This window comes from Macrosteles quadrilineatus, unplaced genomic scaffold, assembly GCF_028750875.1.
Source record: "Macrosteles quadrilineatus isolate MER2022 unplaced genomic scaffold, UCM_ALF_1.0 Scaffold_8__2_contigs__length_117827958, whole genome shotgun sequence".
NCBI classification, from domain to species: Eukaryota; Metazoa; Arthropoda; class Insecta; order Hemiptera; family Cicadellidae; genus Macrosteles; species Macrosteles quadrilineatus.
The window spans coordinates 15,806,167-15,825,822 of NW_026542601.1; the positions used below are offsets into that span (position 1 = coordinate 15,806,167).

Sequence of the window (19,656 nt, forward strand, 5' to 3'; positions counted from 1 at the left end):
TCATTAAAATTATGACTACTCTCCACACTAAAATTACAAACTAAATACCCTACTTGTATTAAATGCAAAGTTAAAAATTAAATATACAAAGGTGTTGTTTGATTGTGGCCAATGAAATCAGTGCAATTGAAATTAACTTATTGTTGGATTACATCGTAAAAATCAATTCATATGACATTATTTTTCTCTTTATTCTATTTGGTCCTTATGGGTTTATAAATCATTAAACATTCTTTGGTCTAAATAAAATATTTCTGGACCTTCTTAAACAAACTGGGTTAGATTCGCGTGGCCCAGAGATAATTCACTGAAATCTTTTTGCTATGCATTTTATTATTGCATTGAAAGGATTTATTCTGAGGGAAACAGAATAAATAACAAATATTTTTTCGATAGTATAGGGTATAGTTACCAGTTTTAAAATATTATCGATATCAGTTCAAGTTATATTTGATTTGACCACAGTGTATCGGGGGTTTACCATACTATACATTTTTATGAAACTTTTAAGTAATACATCAAGTATACTACAATTTCGTTTACTTGACAGTAGTGAGTGTCAACAATAGAACCTTTGGACCAGAGCGACCAACCGATTAAAGAACGATCGAGCGCAGCGAAGAATGAAGGAATGAAGCATAAATCTTTATGCTTTGATGTTATGGTTTCTCCAACTTCAACGGCACGTTTTGTTGTTTACCATGAAACTGTCCAAACCCTAGTTAGGTCACCATCGAACGTCAAACTTTTAGAGAGCATAATTTTATTTCGGTACATCTGACAAGTTATGTTGCACTGGGTACAAGATAAATTGTTTATGATCGAGATTGAATCAGCCATATCCCAATCTGAAGATTAACTTAACACAATTATTTATTTTGATCATTATCGTCCACCAATAATCAACTAATTTTCCATTAGATTAGTTAAAATTTGTACGATACCAATACATCAGGGAACGTTAAGACGAAAATGATTGAAGGATGAGGGTGTAATGGATCATGTTACCTTTCTGTAGTTCTTCCTTCTTTAGTGGACCTTTTACAAAAGCCAAAAACTATTGACAATTGTAGTCGTATGTTGGACATTGAAGTTTCTTCCGTAATTATTGTTAGTTTACCATACAAAGTAATTAATTTTAAAATACACCATATATGCATCAAATTCTCCCTCCCACATTGATGACCTTGACTGCTGTATTTTGCATGCATTTACCGTTGACCTAGCCTCCCCCACGTTACATAAGTATGGAGGGTGCTGTGGTCGGATGAAACAGATCTGGTGGAATGTCGACCGGAGTTATGTAATGTCCACTTGGCCAACCAGTGTCCACAAGGGCTTCTGTCGACCAACAGCCTTCAGTCAGCATGCTCTTCGCGGTAAGCACCTTGCGATCACCCTTTATACATTTACTGTTAGCTTTGATTTTGAGATGTAGTAGACATTTCAGTTACAGGAATAGGATGTATTTTTTAATGCTTAAAGGACATTGTCCTGGTTTGGTTTGGTCGATAAAATTGTGTCTTCGACAAATTCGCGAGAGTAATTTATATCAGTACATTTAGTTAAAGGTGTATTTTTATCATTAAATTGGCTTCGATTGACTTTCGGATACAATTAAACATCCCAATACAAATAGAAAACTGTAGCCAACTTACTATTAAAAATAACTTATGTCTAGTTAAATGAGCACTTACGAATGTGTGCTACATTTAAGATTTTATGTCCTCTTTTGTTTCTGTGAAACTGTGTCGGTTGGTGTAACAAGATATTGTAGTTAACAAAAAGTGTGTTTGGAAATTTGGTAAATGTTTGGGCATTTTTAGCATAGTTTCCTTGAGCAACTGGAATAATTTCCATCCGGGAATCTGACAATAATATCGACCTTGCGCGACCGCAATCATTATGTAGCCGCGATTGCAAAAAAATATATCTTTCGCGATGATGTAGACAATGTCAACATAGAAGTTCGCGGTGGATCGAATCCAATGACTAGAAGTATCGAGAATCAATTAATTATGCCTCTACCACTACTACAAGTTTGTAGGTACAGATGAGAGAGCAAGAGTCCGGCCATCCGTAATTTCCCAAAAACAGCTCTATGAAAAAATGTTGTTAATATACCTATCTTTTATAATGACAGTAATATATTTTCCCTACAGTCATCTGACAACGTGGGCTTCCTTGCACTGATTATAGTACACCGAGCAGCTAATTGATGCATTTACTTACTTTTGCCACACTCATTTTTTTGCCACACTCCAGTATTCCAACCAATCAACACAAAACAGTTTACTTTTATCAGGCACGTAATGTACGCTAGAAAGTAAGTTGGCAGCACTTAATGATATATACTACGACTACGATCAGTTGATTTGATACAGTGTTTCTCATTTCGTTCAACGCTCGGATTTAACCCATAACCTAAAATCGTGTTGCACAGTGTTTGTATGACTAATTATTTCTATGCTTTATAGTAACTGTAGGAAAAACTATAATGGGTAACACGAGCGCAAATTGCCTTTGTTGCACTCGAGAAACTTTCTACGCTCGCCTACGGGGCCACGGATCGTGCGTAAACATTTCTCGTCTCATGTGCAGCAAAGTGCCCCTTTGCTCACTAGTTTCACAAATAACTATTGTCTGTACATTGCATATAATCCTGAAGTCAGTGGTTATTTTACATTTCATGGCCTAAGAAAGCCGGAAAAAAGTTTCGTCTCTTCTTCTCTATTTATGACATGTCTGTCTTTGACACAGGAAATGGTAATTTTTATGCTTCCCGAAATGCTAAACCGATTGAGATTTTCCTCTGCATCCACTAAATGTTTGAAAATATGTTTTGCTTTTTAAACCCCTAAATTAACCTAAAATATTAAACGTTCATAAGCCAATTCAGCGCGAAATTGGACACCTTTTCTACTCATCATGTACATTTTACCGACATTAGAACATATTTGTGTTTTTTTGTCATCCATCAACTACCAACCAGCTGTTTAGAGAATTGTTTTTTTTTTCTACAAACTGACACTGACTGACTGAATGACATATTTATTACGTTGAACTATTTATAACATACTAGCTGTAACCCGCGGGCTTTGCCCCGTTTAACTTCTTAATTTTCAAAATTATCTCGTTCGCATGGCTCAATCACGTCCTGGTTGAAGTTTGATCGCTACGCTCACTCACCTTTAGGTTGGAGCTCGTTCGCTACGCTCACTCACCTTTAGGATGGAGCTCGTTCGCTACGCTTACTCACCTCCAGGTTGAAGTTCGTTCGCTACGCTCACTCACCTTTTGGTTGCAAATTAGCTGTTGTCATAAATGTAAAAGAAATAATAGTGCTGCACCCTGTTGGTAATCCTTGTAACTTTAATGCTATTGAACATCATAGAACAAAACCAACTTGTTTAATTGAAACAGCTGTTAAGATTCAATAATTCTATTTCTCATAAGGTTAACATGGGAAAGTCCAGAGCCACTGGGGCAGAGCCCGAAAGGATTTTTGAAATAAGAATATGCCTATATGTTAATCGGGAATGTGAGCTATCATTATGCCAAATTTCAGCCCAATCCGACCAGTATTTTTCGCGTTCACTTGTCACAAACATACATCCATACATCCATACATCCAAACTTTCTCATTTATAATATTAGTAGGATTAAGAGCATGGAATCAGGGATCCTTATAATGGTATTAACATTTTTTTTACACTACACAGTAAACAGCTTGGATTCTGTGCTCTTTGCGAAGACCATAAAGCTATTTACAGAAAAGTGACGATAAAATCAGCTGGACGACAGTATAATGAGCTGGAGTGCAAAGTCAGATGAAGTTTGTAAAATGTACTGGTCACTCTTAAACAACTCTTTTTAAAAAAGATACGAGTTTCTTTAGTTGGCTCTCAAGTCTCAACAAAGTTATAGTAAATATTAGGCGGTGTAAATATTTTGGGCTAGTCACATTGCACTTCCACTAACAAATTATTGGAAAGCTTTAAAAAGTCACCTTTTAAAAACCAAATAATTATGTTAAATAGCTGTGTTTAAACAACACAGCGCCCAAACATGGTTTCATTGTATGTATGGGTTGCGTTATAGTTAATCTGCATATTTGTTGCTGGTAGTAAAAAGTTATCGTACCTCATGCGACTCTCCCGGGCAGGTGATTACAGTACCAGCATGTTCCTTGCGAGGGTAATGCCGGACGCGGAGCTCATGCGAATACCGTTCCCTTACAAATACCGAAGGTGGAAAGCTAGGTGTATACAAAACATACAAAAATACACCACCTCAGCAAATCTGCAGACTAAGCGGATTTTAATCTGTCTGATAAAATCTTTAGTCAAATATTTCAATAAACATGTCATATTTTCCTCTGTTTAAATCAAATTAGATTTAACGAGTACCATACGCTTAAACGCTGCTACAGGGAAGGAAAAACCGGGTTTTAAAATCAAATTTCAAATGTTAAATATGAAATGAGTAAATTTGCCAAATTTGATCAAAACAGTGAACTACGACAGTTTTCTTTTTTTTCATACAAATATCATGGGAATTTTAAATAAATGTAGAGTTTTCTCTGTAACCTTATATTGTACAACAACGCTTCAAAGTACAGTATTATTATTGTCAATTGAGATGGGGGCGCCACCTAGGTGCATGTTTTAAACCCAAATAATATAAGTGAAGGATGAGTGTATGGAGTGATTTGTGTAGCTTTTTTACTGTCTAGATCAGCTGTTTCATCAGTCAGGAATCAGGATCTTATTAAAGTCCAATGATAAAGGGCAGCTGGGTCCAGTTTCGAACTAAGCAATCAAAATAACAAAGCTACTTTTCTCAGGATTGAACCGGTGGCGGTTGTGACATTTTGTTTGATTGTTAGGCAAGTTTTTTTTAATCACTCAGCTCAAAATTGTTTTGTTTTTTTAAGCTTTAGACGATGGCTGTAATAAAAACTGGGCATTTCAATGTTTTAAGGGTAACAATTGTGTAAAACTTCAAAATGTTAAATTTCATAAAACCCCGTTTTCATGACTTACCAACCATACCTACCATACGCAAACCAGCAAGGTTTGCGAACTCAATTAAGTTTTTCCAGCTCAACACATTCTTGCCAATAATCACAGCAAAATCAGGCCACAATTATTGAGTTATCGTGTTCACGGACACATATATGTATATACAAATTTGAACGGATAGTGCATTTTGCCTGGGAACATAAAAATAAAAGCGTAAATCATTCCATTGGTCTCCGTGTTACCGATGGTAATAGCTTTTTCCCAATAAAAAAATTGCTAAAAGTTTTATTTTAGACCAAGTTCAAGGACCATAAAAGATCTGCAGACCAACATCCAGAAAGAAATAATTTTCTGGTGAAGAGTCATGACAAATACCAAATAGACCTACTGGTTTACTCAGAGTAGCCATAGAGTTGGGGATGTCAGCTATCTTATCTCATTTCTAAAACTATTCAATATGTATAAAGTTTAACATATCAACTCAACTGGATTTAAAGTCTCTTTGGTCTCTAGAGCAGCAGCGTGGTCGCCAAGTCGTTCCGTCAAGTCTCAGAGTTCCTGAAGCTACGGTCTCGCCCGCTACCCTGCTACTCGCTAGAGGAGGTGGGCTCTCACGACAACTACCACGACTGCTGGATCATACTGTTCGACAAGATATACAACGTCACCGACTTTATACATTTGGTAAGCAAATTTCACTTGGAATCATTATGCTATAAAAGGCCCTTTTCATATTAGCAACTATTGAGCAAGTACACTGTGCTACTTTATGAGCTGCTTGTCGAAAAGCCCGCTTGTAGATTAGATACTCCCCGTATAATTGATCACTAAGAGTATAGGTTTTTTTAAGCTACAAATACGTTTATCTGACAATGTCTTAATTATTCAACTCATCCTGGCTACTACGTGACAAGAGTTAATTATTCTTCTTTTCCCTTCCCAGCACCCTGGAGGAGAATCGATTATTCTGGAGCATGCCGGACGAGACGCTACGTTCACCTTCTTGTCCGCTGGCCATTCCGAGCACATGATGGCTGTGCTAAGTAACTACCTAGTGGGCAAGCTACCAAGCTGCGAGCACATCTTCGAAACTGAAGAAAGCAACACTGATTAGATAGAACATTCCAAGAGCTAGACCAATTAATTGTGATTACCGCTTTGTGCAGTAAATAATACTTACAAGCAATAAAGCGTTAGTATATAAGTGAAATGTTCCTTCCAGCTCAAGAGGATGTATAAAACTAAATATTCAGTGCACTGTTGTTTTAATGCCTTTTAAACCATTAGGTGTTGGTAAAATAGTTAGTTTTTCCATTATCATATTATAATCAATAAGATGGGGTCGCAGATGGATGTATTTTAACCCAATAAATAAAGGATGTATGTAGAGTGAAGGGAGATGCCCTGAGTTGCTTTGTTAATGTCTCGTTTACACTAGAGTTTGGAAAACGTGTTCAAACAAAAGTTTAGAGCAATCTAAATACTTGTTTTTGGTTGAAAAATATTGATGTTTACAACAAAATTTTTCGCAAGAAATCAGGCATATTTTTTACACCTACTTTTTTCTAGCGTGTTTACACTGAAGTAGTACAGTGTACAGTGCAGACATTAATCCACACCAGAGAGTATCACATCCACAGATCATGCCTATATCCAAAATTCGTGACCTCCAAGTAGTTGGATTACAGGACGACACCACGGTCCCAGTCTTGTGTTGGTATGTATGTACTTTTGAAAACTCATTGATACAACAAATTGAAAATAAAGTTGCAGGTTCTTGGTTGTAGATCTTCAGTTTAAAATGTAAATGTTCTTTAAATATCCTTTTTAGTCCAAATTTTCAGAATTTTAAAATACATTGACAATATTTTTAAATACATTTGATTGAATGAGGAAAGAAATGCAATTGGTCGATAATATACTAATTAAAGTATAAGATACGTCCTGTGGAAGGTAAATCATCTCACACCATCGGTGAGTGTAGTTAATACTTACAATTGAATAACAGATTTTTCAGAGTCTGAACAGGTACTCTTTGTTTATTTTTGACAATCCAAAGACCAATCCATCATGAAAAAAACACAAGTTTTGTTAGGTAATAAAACTAAATCACCTAAACAGTAATATGTTTATTGGAGTTACATTTTAAAGATATTTTACAATAAAACACCGGTTGATCCCATATTTTGGCACAGACACTTAATAATACAATGTAATTGTTACTTATTTTTAGTATTTACACAGAGTTTTAATAGTAGGCACAAAAACACCAAATGACGAATTATTCATTATTTCAACCCTAGATTATTGGTAGTGTTGCAATGAAGGCTACAATATAGTTTAAATAATTTTATTTAGCTGCCTTTATGTTATCGTACCTGGGGACCAAGCCATGGTTCGGTATAGTTTATTTCCATTATACCCCCATATCGAGTAATCTTTGCTCAATATAGTAACTGTATTTTATAATTTTCTAGTATTCTGTGGATAGCTTGTTATAAACACATTTACAAGTCTTTTGTTTACTTTAACCTTGTTATTTTTTTCAACCAACATGGTTACTTGGCAGCCCATAAGGCCAATGAAAATATTGACTTTAAATTTTATTTCTTCATTTAATTACATTTATGTTAACAGTTTTAGCTGCAGTAAACACGTTTTTAGGCCAGATTTAAATTACTTACAAAATTTGTAGGAAATCGTCAAAGCCGTTTTTGAGATATTTGTCCAAGCATACACAAGCATACATACAAGCAAACATCGCTATAAGAGTTGTAGGATTACAAATTTTCCTGCTATTGTGTTTGTGTGAATTTAATTCTTCCAAGCAATTTGTTTGACGAAGCGGGTCTGGAAATGATGTAACACTATTGGACTCTCAAGGAAACCATTACCCACACGATGTGTGAAACATATAGTCTGTATGATGGAACCCGTCTCCTGAACCTAAGTCCACCTGGTGACTGACCAATGGTTTAATAGCTGAGCCAGCCCTAGGTAGACAAAGGGTCAAGAGACAGGTTGGATCATACAGACTATAAATAATAATAATGTCTCTAATTGGTGGTAATGACTTTTGTTGCTCTTAACTTTGGTTCAACACTGATTTTTATAGATGAGTAATTAATCATCAAGACTGTATGTAATTAAATGTTTAAAAACTTTATAGTACAAGTTTTTTTCCCGAGAGCCTTACCATAGACAAATAGAATAAATATAGACTCACAGCAGTGCTGCGGTTAGCATATGTTCCGGCATCCACCGCTAGGAGTGCCATGTAGTAACGGTGCACACCGCTGCAGCGTCTGCTGGTAGCATACGGCTCTTTACCTGCAGTGCTTAACTACACGGCAAACCTAGCGGTACATCGCGGAACCTTCCTTTGACAGTCCATATTCATTATATTTCTCTATGGCCTTACCAATAAATCTAGGTTTGAATTTCTTCTTAATAAACTAATACAAAGAGTTAAGCAAATTGTCTTAAAAATAAACCTTGTTATATGTACAAGGGAGTACATTTTAAGGAAGTAGCATAAATTACAGTATGTCTTATGATAGTGCAACTTAAAATATAAGTTTTCAAAAGTTCAACTAAGGATTTAGAACACAAGTTAAAGCTCAAAAACCTCCTTTGTTAACAGTACCAACAGTAGCAAACGATTCCAAGCACTCTTAGCCCTTAAACGTTTTAAACTAATTGATAAAACTGCCTAGTTATCCTACTGCTTCCTTCAAATCAATTTTCCAGTGCCAAATAAGGATTTGAAAAGTAAAAAACATGTATTTAGAGGTGCAACTCAATAACAACACACAAGCGATGAATAAACGATGGGTTAATCACAGTGCCATCATAAATCTGTTGAAACTAGCAGCTGTAGCGTCATTTCTTTGACTACTTTTAGTCCTTTTAGTCTTTGAAGATTTTAGTGAGATGATTGATGAAAGGATACACGGACAAAACTTACTTAAAAACTCTTTGATTTAAAATGGGCCTAAAACTTTTTATAACAGTATATAACAAGAAAATAAACTAAACAAAACAATAGAAACTTTACTGGACTAACATACCCCTTACAACGTCCAACTAAAAAACTAATGTCATTTTGAGAGGCGTAAGCATTCACATATATCAAAAGTGAATCGGATTATAAGAAAAAACAAGAACGGGAAGTAGCACAGCCTAGTATCACATATTACAAATACCATACATTGAATGAGTAATAAGTTAAAATAGCCTATCTAGACAAAATGTTTCTCAGTAGCAGCCAGACAGAAGCTTTGTTATTTACAAATAACTACACACACCACTTAGCGATTTAAATACAACTCTGAAGATATATAGACAAAAATATTTTTTTACCGTTCTCCAATAGTTATTGAGCTACAGTAACAGTGTTAAAGTTTCTTATTGAATAAAAAGAGGTGCTTTAAAAATATATGATGAGTCTTATGTTTTGAGTTTTCTTTCTACAAAACTCTGATTTTGTACTTCTATGGTGGGATATAAATTAGTAGGATACAATTAAAAAGTAGTGATTTCAAATTTCTACTATTTGAAAAATAAACCTGCATGAAAAAAAGAACCTTGTTTAAAAACTTGTTACTATACATCTACTTTTTTCCGCTTCGTACAGATCAAGAGATTATTCCATTTTTTCTCAGGGCTGCACCATTTCTAGGTTATTGTAACATACTTTCTAATTGTAAAAATAAGTTTCACTGACAACTGTGTCACAAGGCTAGACTTTAAATCACATGATACTCGTAGCAAATGCTAAATTACTTCAAGTTAAGTAGTGGACTTAAATTTGTACAACTGCTTATAGAAGCCCTAAACCTCAAAAAAGGTTAAACTCACGAGTTTGAAAATGAACCCACTTTAAACAATGCATAAATGATCCAATAAAATTAGTTTTTTTCTGATTCCTAAAGGCTTTTTCTAAGAAGTGGGCAAACAAAAGATTTCGCTAAAAGCCAGTTGAAGTTCACTGGGATTAATATGAAATTATCAACAAGTTAATTGATACATTCTCCCTTTTTCTTCCCTTTCGGTTACAACCACACTTAGTGACATGACCCTTTGAAACCAGGTCGCCGCAGCTTTTTTTTTATTCACAGCCTGTTTGCAAGGGATGCCAAGTTTTGGAATCAAAACTTGGTGTCCCTTTTTGGCCCAAGATACTAAATATTTGTAGAGTTACATTTAATACAAGTGTCTAATTGTGTTAATAAAAAATGTGTATTAAACAGCATAGTTTCCAACTGTGCACTACTGTCAAACCTAAACTGAACAATATAGACCGTAAAACAGTGCAGGAATGATTTGACACTGAGTGTGACTAGTGCCGTAATATAACATGGTGGAGCCTATCTGTTGCGGCGACGTGACGTTCTCGAAAGCGTTAGTTTGGCTGTGGCAAGCGGTTGCAGGTCACAGTTAACTTGATGTGGCCGTGTTTATTTCAATGAATGTTACCCACGTTTTTATGTCTCAAGGTCGCCAAGTGTGGTTGTAACTTTAGCCCTCAGATAATTTGTTTCCAAATTGCAACTTTTTTGGCTTCTTAGTTTTTTTCCAATTTTTAAACATAAACGAATGTTTGTTTTGGGTAAAATCTTTTCTTCTAACAGAAAAAGAAAAACACAGTAAGCAAGACATAACATAGTGTCTACAAAAAAAATACTACTATGCACTTCAAGGTTACTGAAATGCAACTTTACGTGATGTCATGTTGTACACGTTGTTTTACCATGAAAATTCTACGGTAAAAATTACTAACTAAAATAAGTTATGAATACTGTACCGGTAAACATTCCACTAGTGATAAATTAAACAAAAAACCACAACCTAAGAATATTTTTATCAAACAAGAACTTAAAAATTAGAGACAATAATTCTCTAGTAAAATAAAACACGTAAAGGAAAAAAGCTGCTTACGATCAGTCATTTGTATGAAATCTCAAGTCCTAAAAAGGTAAATCTTTGGTTTTTTGTTCAGGTCTACTAACACCTCAGGGCAGTATTTTTTTTCATAAGTAGCTCACCTATCCAAATATTCTTCAAAATACAATGAGTGTTTAAAGTCTGTACCTTAAAATATGTCTTGACAGTCTAAAAACTCTTTCTTGTAAAATTTCTTGTCTAATGAGTCTTAAACAACCTGGGTCTTCGGCAGTGGCGTCTGTAAGAGAAGAATCCGTATATGATGATGAGAGGAACTCCAAACAGGTACAACTTGATGACTGTAGTTTCTCTGGGCATGTGACACTTGCTGATAGCGTAGTTGTTGGGTGAAAACACAGCCTAACAAGAATAAGAAGTTGTTAGTAACACAAAAAATACCTGATAGTAGTTCTTTAGTATGGAAATTCTTCTGGTCTATGATCTATTTACCTAAAGGTTTCTTATCTTCAGTAAAGAAGATGATGTGGATGAAAGGAATTTTTTTCTTAGGACGCTAGGCACGAGCCCGGGATTGTTTTTCACATCACTTCAGGCTAGACCTACGGGTTGCGGCATTATCACTTAAGATAAAATCCATTGTTGAACCATTGGTTGAACCCAGGACCTCGGGGACCAAAGTCCCACACCCTAACCACTAGACCAGCTCGCTCCCCAGATGGAAGGAATAGAATCAGCTAAAGTAGCCATGGTGGAATCACACTTAAGGTTCGGGGCCTGATTTGTTGGGGTGGCACCTCTGACAACCTAAATAAAATCCTGTTGGCTCAGAAGAAGGCTATTAGGGTACTTTCTGGGCTTGGCCCCACAGAAAGTTGTAGAGGAGCTCTCAAATCCCTCAAGATGTTAACTGTGATAGTTAATTACTGTTGAATTTTTCCTCTGTTATATACAACTGTTGAATTTTATTCTTATGTACAAGCATAGTCTATTTTTTACAATTTTTAAATGTATTTAACCTAGAAGACGACTTGCATAAGGACAATTATTTTATTCATGACAAAGCACCTGTACAAAAATCCTGCAATCCTCTGTGCCAATAAATATCATTAATTCATTCTACATTAATCATTCACTGTACCAGCACTCTACATTCATGAACTAACAATCATTCCTACTATTTTCCTACACATGAAAAACCTATCAATAAAAAACCAAAAAGGAACTTTGCAACTAGCTCGCAAATCAACCAGTGTACTCAAGGATTTTTTACCTAAGAAGATAATTGAAAACCAAAGAAAACATATAATTATTATAAAGCAAGAACAACTATCTATTCCATCCATTTCGACCCTGATGTATTTCTCAATGAAATTACAAATAAAGATTATTGTCAATTGTCAGTAATTATTAAATAACAGGTATTGGTAGAATGATAATACTACCTACTTTTAATGTGTCTTGAACTACTTAATTGTCAGAATATTTAAAGAAAAGCAAAGTGGTTATTTAGTAGAGGTCTGCGGTACAGAAAATTTAAGGTCGTTACTATTCATTATTTGTACCTCGGTGCTCACTTTCAAAATCGCTCACTCACAAAATCGGTTCGGTACGCGGTTACCAGCCCAATGCAAACTGCTGGTTGAATCAAAAGGTTATCTCAATGTAAAGAAAACAAACAAACTGAAAGAAAAACAAATCTAACAGATCTTCATTCTTCAATATTTTATATGTGATTAAATACAGCCCTTTAATTGAGGTTCCTACCCTTAAGAGAAAGTTTAGGAGCTAAAATTTGATTTTATCAAGTAAGTTAAAAGTTTCATATCAAGATTTTTCATTCAGTATGTGGGTGATAAGTGTGCGGCCTATGGTTTTCTCAAAAGTTCAGATCCTTCTTAGCTTTATATTTCAGAGTCTATTTCAATTTTGAGTTGTTAGTTTTTACCAAGATGAAGCTGGGGTTGTCCTTGTTCCGCCAGCTGAAGGAAGGTATCGTGTACTCGTGAGCCTTGTTGTCTCTGTGTTCTACGTGACATCCGTGGTGGGTGTGACCCGTCATGATCACCCGTGGGTTCAGACTGTCCAATAACTGTAACAAACACAAAGCTACATTCAGCTTTATATCAATATGGCCTCAATATATTTCCTTGGCAATTTCTTGCAAACCTGTTAGAGTGGTATTTATCTACTAGACTAAGACTACTTAAAGCCTTGTTGTCTCAATTTCAATTAATCAGAGACTTACTGTATCACTTAACTTTCGAAAAAGTTGGACTGTTACTTGTGTCTTACATATTAGGCCCCCCATGACCTGATATTCTGGATTTCTTGATGAGCTTTTAAATAATTTGTACCTAAGTTTCAACAAAACCAGACAGATCCTGACACAAAAGTCTATATAGGTATACCTGGAGAGCTAGCCAGTCTTTCTGATAAGTCAGCACCATAGCCTTAAAGTTTTTTGAATAGTGAGTTCCTATTTGGTGGAAGGTGAGTTTTACAGTACCGAAGAATTCCTGTCTGCCTGATCTCATTCAACATGGCATTTTTATTTGACTTATTTGTTTAAATCTTTAGAATAAAATAGATTTAACTAATTATTTTTCGTTTTGATTTAAATGCTACTAGACCATATAATGTATTTGACGATTGAGATGTACATTGTATAATTTGTACCCAATTCATGAATAAAATATGTCTATGTCTATGTCTATGTTTAAGTTAAATTTTTGTATTTTAATGTTATGACACTATGAATTTAGTGCATAAGAGAAATTAAAGGAAAATGGCTCTGTTAAAATGCCAAGATTATGTCTCTGTTTTAATTTTTGGCCCTTTTCCCCAGGTATCAAGGCATTTTGTAAAACTCTCAACGTTGCATTGAGTTGCTGGAACTTAAAAGTGTTTTATCATTACAGATATACATAGCAATGCTTGAGTGAATCCTATTTCAGTAACATTAATAAGACAGATATCAACATTACAGAAGACTGACCATTTCAGAACTCTCTTGTGATAAGCAGTCCCATCGTTCCTTGAACTTGTTTGCCTTTTCGTCTTCTGGAGCTTCGTCTGGCTCGTTGCACTCAGCGTCCGACTCTCGGTACATTGGAAAATGCTGAAATAAGTTTGACAATTATTTAATGTAATCTAAAAATTGATGCATAGCAGCCTTTGGTTATGAAATTGGAACTACAGCTTACAACCAGCTATTTAAATATCACTTTCAAAACCAGTTGGTTCAATGCCATCTTAGATAAAAATTTCAATTGGTTACAAACAATTCAATAATATTTTGGATTTCCCTTCTTCTAGGGCACCCTTTGAATTTTTTTACAGATAAAACTTCATGTTAAGTTATTCAGTCACTATTTCAAAGACACAAAAATCATTGAGATTGTTTAACAATGGTTTAATAACCCCTTTTTTAAGTTGGTAAATGTCTACAATAAAACATCACGAGCGTGTGTAAATATATAAATTACTTTACCTGTAAAAGAATCGGTCTGCTGTATTGTTTGAGCCCCATTCCTTTCCGACATTTTCCCACACCTTTGGCACACAGCAACCTTGCTGAAATCATAAAAATTGCGATATAAAAATTAAGAAAACATATTAAACATTTTTTAACGTTTCACACAATATGTTTAATGACTATTCGTACACATCCTTTTTTTCTTGAGTACCGTATGTAATTTATAATGAAAACTCTTAGTATACGGCGCCAAAACGAACCAGAAAATGGACGGTTGGCAAGACTCCTTATTTTTTTCATCGCTCTTCTATAGCCCCTTAGATTATAAGGAACTCTTATTCATAAAACAATAATGATGTCTCTACGACTGCAGATGTTCCCGATTTTGCTGTGATCACAGGAGACATTCAAGATTCCATTACAATCGCAGGAGATAATGTTAAGTATTTTATAAATCAATTAAAGTAAATTATATTATTCACTGTCATTGGCCACAAGGGCTGTTTGATATAATATACACACCAGATTTCCCGTCTCGGCTCTAACTCATTCTTTGTAGTGGATGGCCTAGGTTTCGGCTTTTGTTAAGTCATATCCATCTTTAAAACTTATCCAGGATTAGAACTTAAGCCTAGTTCTCGTTATGTTGTGTTTTGTATATTCGTAATGTGTTCGTCCCTGTTATACGTGTGTTACCCAGTAGACGACATTGAGAGATGGATAAGTTTTATTCCCTGATGGATATGATATGACTATGGTAGCCTATAATCTTATGAGGTCAGGCTAACGGAGTAGAATCAATATTCAGGCTACAAACACTTTATCCAAATTGTGACCAACTCTCATCCACGTAGTTCATGCAAAAACCTTTTTTGAAATTTAAATATCCACACCCTAACAGGACTGTACATTTTGGAATCACTAAACTACATTCATTCAGCTAAAAACGACCTCCCAGAAACCATTCAAATCAAGCCCATGTGCTGCCTGCAAGCTATAAATTGTTAAATGAAAACTTTAAAGATAATCCGAGTCATCCACTAAAAATGATGAGTCAGAGCTGAGACAGAAAATCTAGTATGTGACTTAAAAATCATATTTTTTTAAATCAACACTTTCCAATTCCGAGACTGAAAGTCAAATCGTTACCCTAAGTAAAAAGTCTGGCCAGCAGACATCCCGTAATACATTCAGATGTGTTCCCATCTCAATTAGTAATCATGAGAGTGATCTTACATGCAATCTTGTTAACTTGCAGTTCTGCAGGGCGACAGAGGAAACAGCCGTCACCCTCCATGGCCATGCTGTTGATCAGTACAAAGTGGTTTCCAGCGACTGTTAGCAGCCTCACAGAAGGCGCATTGAACGCTTGGGCAAACCTCTCCTGAAGATACGGGCTGATCCTGTAACCAAATTTGGTTTTTTTTAAACACTTTTTTTAGTACAAAACTTTTCAAGGCTAGTTGGGCACGAGAGACCTCTGGCATTGAGCTCAGTAGTTCCCAAAGTTGTTGTATATGCCACCACTGACGCTTATGGCATGGTGATTAGGCTTATTCAGCTAAGGAAGGTTTTTTTTTATAAAGGTACAAGCTACAAATGCACAGGTCGAAAGAAAAAATATATTAACTTAAAAATCTTTTGTAACCTTTAACCTTTTGTAATCTCTCCTCAGAAATTTACATGTTCAATAAAAATTGAGTCCAAGAATTTTTTATTTTTTTAAAGGGATTAATTTTCTACTCCGTTCACAAAATTCAGGCGGTTTTAGGGGAAGAATTAGAAATCTATCTCCTCCACTTGATCCTACCATTAAAGCAATGACTCAACAGCTGATGTTCGCCAAAACGTTGATCAGCTGCCACATATATTAAGGTACGTTTATGCTTGGAGCGACAGGTGCGATGGTTCCGAGCAGCAGTCGCGGGGCGGTAGACTGTTTTGCTTGAAGCTACAACTGCTTCCTGCCGCCACCAAGACGTGGTATCGTCAGTGCACCTAACCTTAAAAGGTGTGCAGCCTAACCGGTATGTGCACCCAAAAGAGGATGGTAAAATATCTCCTCTGTGAGGAGTCAGATAATGAATCATTGTTGGATCAATTAACGGTCCCCAAGAAAAGGGAAAAACACTATGTTTCCTTTATTCTTTGGTCTTTGAAAGAAATATTCTTTAAATCATAAACGACAGGATGTTTTGCCACTTATTCTATTACTCAGTCGTCTTCATATGCACTAAAACTTAACTTCACCACAGACATTGTGCGGATAGCCGACAACGCCATATCGAAAATGCCACCAGAAAAGTAAATGTCGCTGAGCTACTGTCGCTCCTGACTGGTCGTGGAGCAGTACCTCGCGACTACAGCTTGCAGCTCTAGCGATAGTAGCTCCAAGCAAAACAGGACTATGCAAAACCCACAAGAGCAGTGTCCCACGACTGCCGCTCGGCGACCATCACTGAGCGACATCTCACCTGTCGCTCCAAGCAAAACGTACCTTTACAAGGGGAGGAAAATTAGTATGGGAACTTCCCCTCAAACCTAAAGCTCAAGCCAAAGTTTTGTGAACAGACTAAGTATAGGGGAAAATTACATAATTTAATGTGTATTCCTACAGCATATTATGTTCCCTAATATTTCCCTAATGTTAACTAATTTTGAAAATGAATGGTTTTTTTTATCAAACACCTTGAGAGTTCCTAGGTAGTCTTTTATAAAATATACGCATAAATGCGTCGTGTATATATGTGTTTCTTATTTATAATTCTGTATTTACCCATAGTGGAAGCCAATGTCATGGTTACCAACGACCACATGAATCTGTGTCTCAGCCGGTACATGGAAGAGACTGTGGAAGCGCTGCACGTAAGAGTTAAACTCTGCGTCACTACACCACAGACCCTCATCAAACACATCCCCTATAAAAATAATTTAAATTAATATAAAAATATGCAGGCAAACTTAACACTTATTAATATTTCTTATTTGATATTGTAAACAAATACAGATCAGAGACGAAAAAGAGCGTGGGTACTATTGGTTCCACAAAGGTTCAGAGCAATACCGGGACTCGTTCCCGGGGAATTGAAGTTGAATGTTTCACTCATTGTTGTGGCTTGCCTCTGAACTGGTAAGACAAATATATTATAGTGGTTTTAGAGCTTTTTTTTTGTTCCAGCTCAAAAATATTTGTATCTACAACCAAAATGTTGACGCTAGATGTGTCATGATCACATAGGTCCCATGTTGAGAAATATCACATTTTTAAGATAGTACCCTTGGGTGTCATCAATATTTACACAAACATAAAAACACTGGGAAGCACACATAACGGAAAAAGACAAATAGTTCTTGCGGACAGAATACAGACCTGTAAGCATCTTTTTTTGTCCCAATCAAATTCTAGCCTTTATGAAAACCTAAAAAAGAAACTACAACTTCCAGTGTTTTATTTTTCTTATTAACTCTAGTGGCATTATTACTGTAGAGTCAATGTACTGCATAATTCAAATAACCCTTTAAGAGAAAGCGGTCCAAACTCATTATGTGCTGTGGTCCGTGGATGTACCGAAATCAAACCTGTCAATTCGGAACCGAAGCTGGAGACGCTAACCACTAGGCTAGCAACACAACCTAATAATTTCTACTTTATTATCCAAAGTTTTATCCATAGCTAGTAGTTATTAGCTACGGAAAACCATTTTGCCATAATTGGTAATTGTTTAATACGAGTAAAACTTACCCAGTATAAACACAATATCAGGTTTGTGCAAAGTGACTGCAGTTTGGAAAGCTCTGTGCATCTGCCATTCCCTGTGGATGAAGAAAATCCGGATTAAGTATAAAGGCCTTCATTACAAGTTAAGTTATATCCTATTATGTATTTCCAAATTTTTTTAAAATAAATATTATCTTCATATACAAGTTATTGTATATAATGACTTACTTATAGAAGTGTAGGTAGGTAGGCCTAATGTTTTGTTGTTGTAATGTTATGTTTGGTAGACCAGTCATGCTAACCTGCAAGTCTAGCTGATCCAAACCACCCGATGCCGAGGGGGCAAAGGACTTGGACTTGGCCAGTACAGCTGGCCGTCCGACTGTCGGAACCGAGTTAGTACAGATAGAATTCTGACTGGCTGCCAACTGTTTAGGCCACTCCTGCTGGCCTTCCGATTGCAAAGAGTTAACGCCCAATGATAACTTATGGAATAGCTGGGTCCAGTTTCAAACCAAAAACTGGGACGCAGTTTTTACTTCAACTAGTTACTGACTTTTATCAGGATCGAACCAACAACCTTTTGATTGTGAGGCAAGCACTATTTAACCATAAAAATGCATCTTAAAAATCCAATAATGATTCCGGATCCCACCTCACAAATTCTCGCTTTGTCTATAACCTTACCTCCTCAATTTATCAAACCAGTGGCCTTTTTTAGATCCAAGAAGATGAGTGTCAGCTACAAGCATCACTTTGACTTCACCGCCATCCCCTATGACAATGTTTGGCTCTTCATAGCTTGTCTGAAGAACAGGCCATCCACACTAAAAGAAAAAAAGGTTATTAAAGTCCAGCTCATTTTACACCATTCCTCACGTAGGCCTAAGATACTAAGCAATGCAGAACAGTAGAGCTAACAATTATCTAAAATGAATAGCTTAAGCACGGGTCACACTAGGCTGTTCGCCAGCCGCTGGTGATCAGCAGCTGGCACCAGCATCACCGGCCTACCAATCCAGGTTGAGTCAGCTCAGTGTCAGCTGTGAATTTTGTGGTCACATTAAGCTGACAGTCGCGGCTTCTTTAAATTCGCCGCTGATGCCAGCCTAGTGTGATCCGTGCTTTAGGTTATCAATTTCATAAAGGTGTTGAAACCCAATGACATTCTGGACATCAACAACCTTACTTGCATTATTTAAATTGGACGGGAAGAATAGTGTTTTACTAGACTATATCCCTACCTGGATTAGTACGACATAGTATATAACGTACTCCCCAAAAAGTAGCAGTAATAATACAGGTAGTAAAAGTTTAAAAATAAATTTTGGTTTGGTAACCATTATACAATTTGTTTATGGTTAGGCCTAGTGACAACTATTTACAAGTTTCCATTTCACTTTGACGCAAAGGTTTGTATGAAGTCTGATTTTCATAACTGTTATTCTTCACAAATCAGTTTGAAAGAAATTATTTTGCCGTTGGAAAACATACACACAAAAATGTCTCTTGAGTTCGTTTACACCAGCGGT

At 36.0% G+C, this 19,656-nt stretch overlaps 2 protein-coding genes across 2 annotated transcripts; one reads left to right on the forward strand and one right to left on the reverse strand.

Annotated features, from left to right (window-relative positions):
• Window positions 1-1,283: 1,283 nt before the first annotated feature.
• LOC128999805 (uncharacterized) lies at window positions 1,284-6,767 on the forward strand. The gene is made up of 3 exons (XM_054426487.1): window positions 1,284-1,379; window positions 5,538-5,708; window positions 5,968-6,767. Exons 1-3 carry the CDS (start codon window positions 1,368-1,370, stop codon window positions 6,136-6,138), a joined length of 354 nt encoding a protein of 117 aa, XP_054282462.1. The 5' UTR covers window positions 1,284-1,367; the 3' UTR covers window positions 6,139-6,767.
• A 1,442-nt stretch (window positions 6,768-8,209) lies between these two features.
• Window positions 8,210-19,654, reverse strand: LOC129001636 (metallophosphoesterase 1-like). The gene is made up of 9 exons (XM_054429003.1): window positions 19,369-19,654; window positions 18,812-18,951; window positions 18,149-18,219; window positions 17,183-17,324; window positions 15,643-15,809; window positions 14,422-14,504; window positions 13,927-14,049; window positions 12,877-13,020; window positions 8,210-11,330 (listed from the first exon to the last, which is right to left on the reverse strand). Exons 1-9 carry the CDS (start codon window positions 19,465-19,467, stop codon window positions 11,169-11,171), a joined length of 1,131 nt encoding a protein of 376 aa, XP_054284978.1. The 5' UTR covers window positions 19,468-19,654; the 3' UTR covers window positions 8,210-11,168.
• Between the last annotated feature and the right edge of the window lie 2 nt (window positions 19,655-19,656).

Excerpts from the sequence above, each read along its gene's own strand:
- LOC128999805 (XM_054426487.1), top strand. Across the intron at positions 5,709-5,967 it reads TCACCGACTTTATACATTTG|CACCCTGGAGGAGAATCGAT; the intron begins GTAAGCAAATTT and ends TTCCCTTCCCAG.
- LOC129001636 (XM_054429003.1), bottom strand. The coding sequence starts at position 19,467 with ATGGTTACCAAACCAAAATTTATTTTTAAACTTTTACTACCTGTATTA. Across the intron at positions 15,810-17,182 it reads GACATTGGCTTCCACTATGG|GATCAGCCCGTATCTTCAGG; the intron begins GTAAATACAGAA and ends ATTTGGTTACAG. Across the intron at positions 13,021-13,926 it reads CACAAGAGAGTTCTGAAATG|TTATTGGACAGTCTGAACCC; the intron begins GTCAGTCTTCTG and ends TGTTTGTTACAG.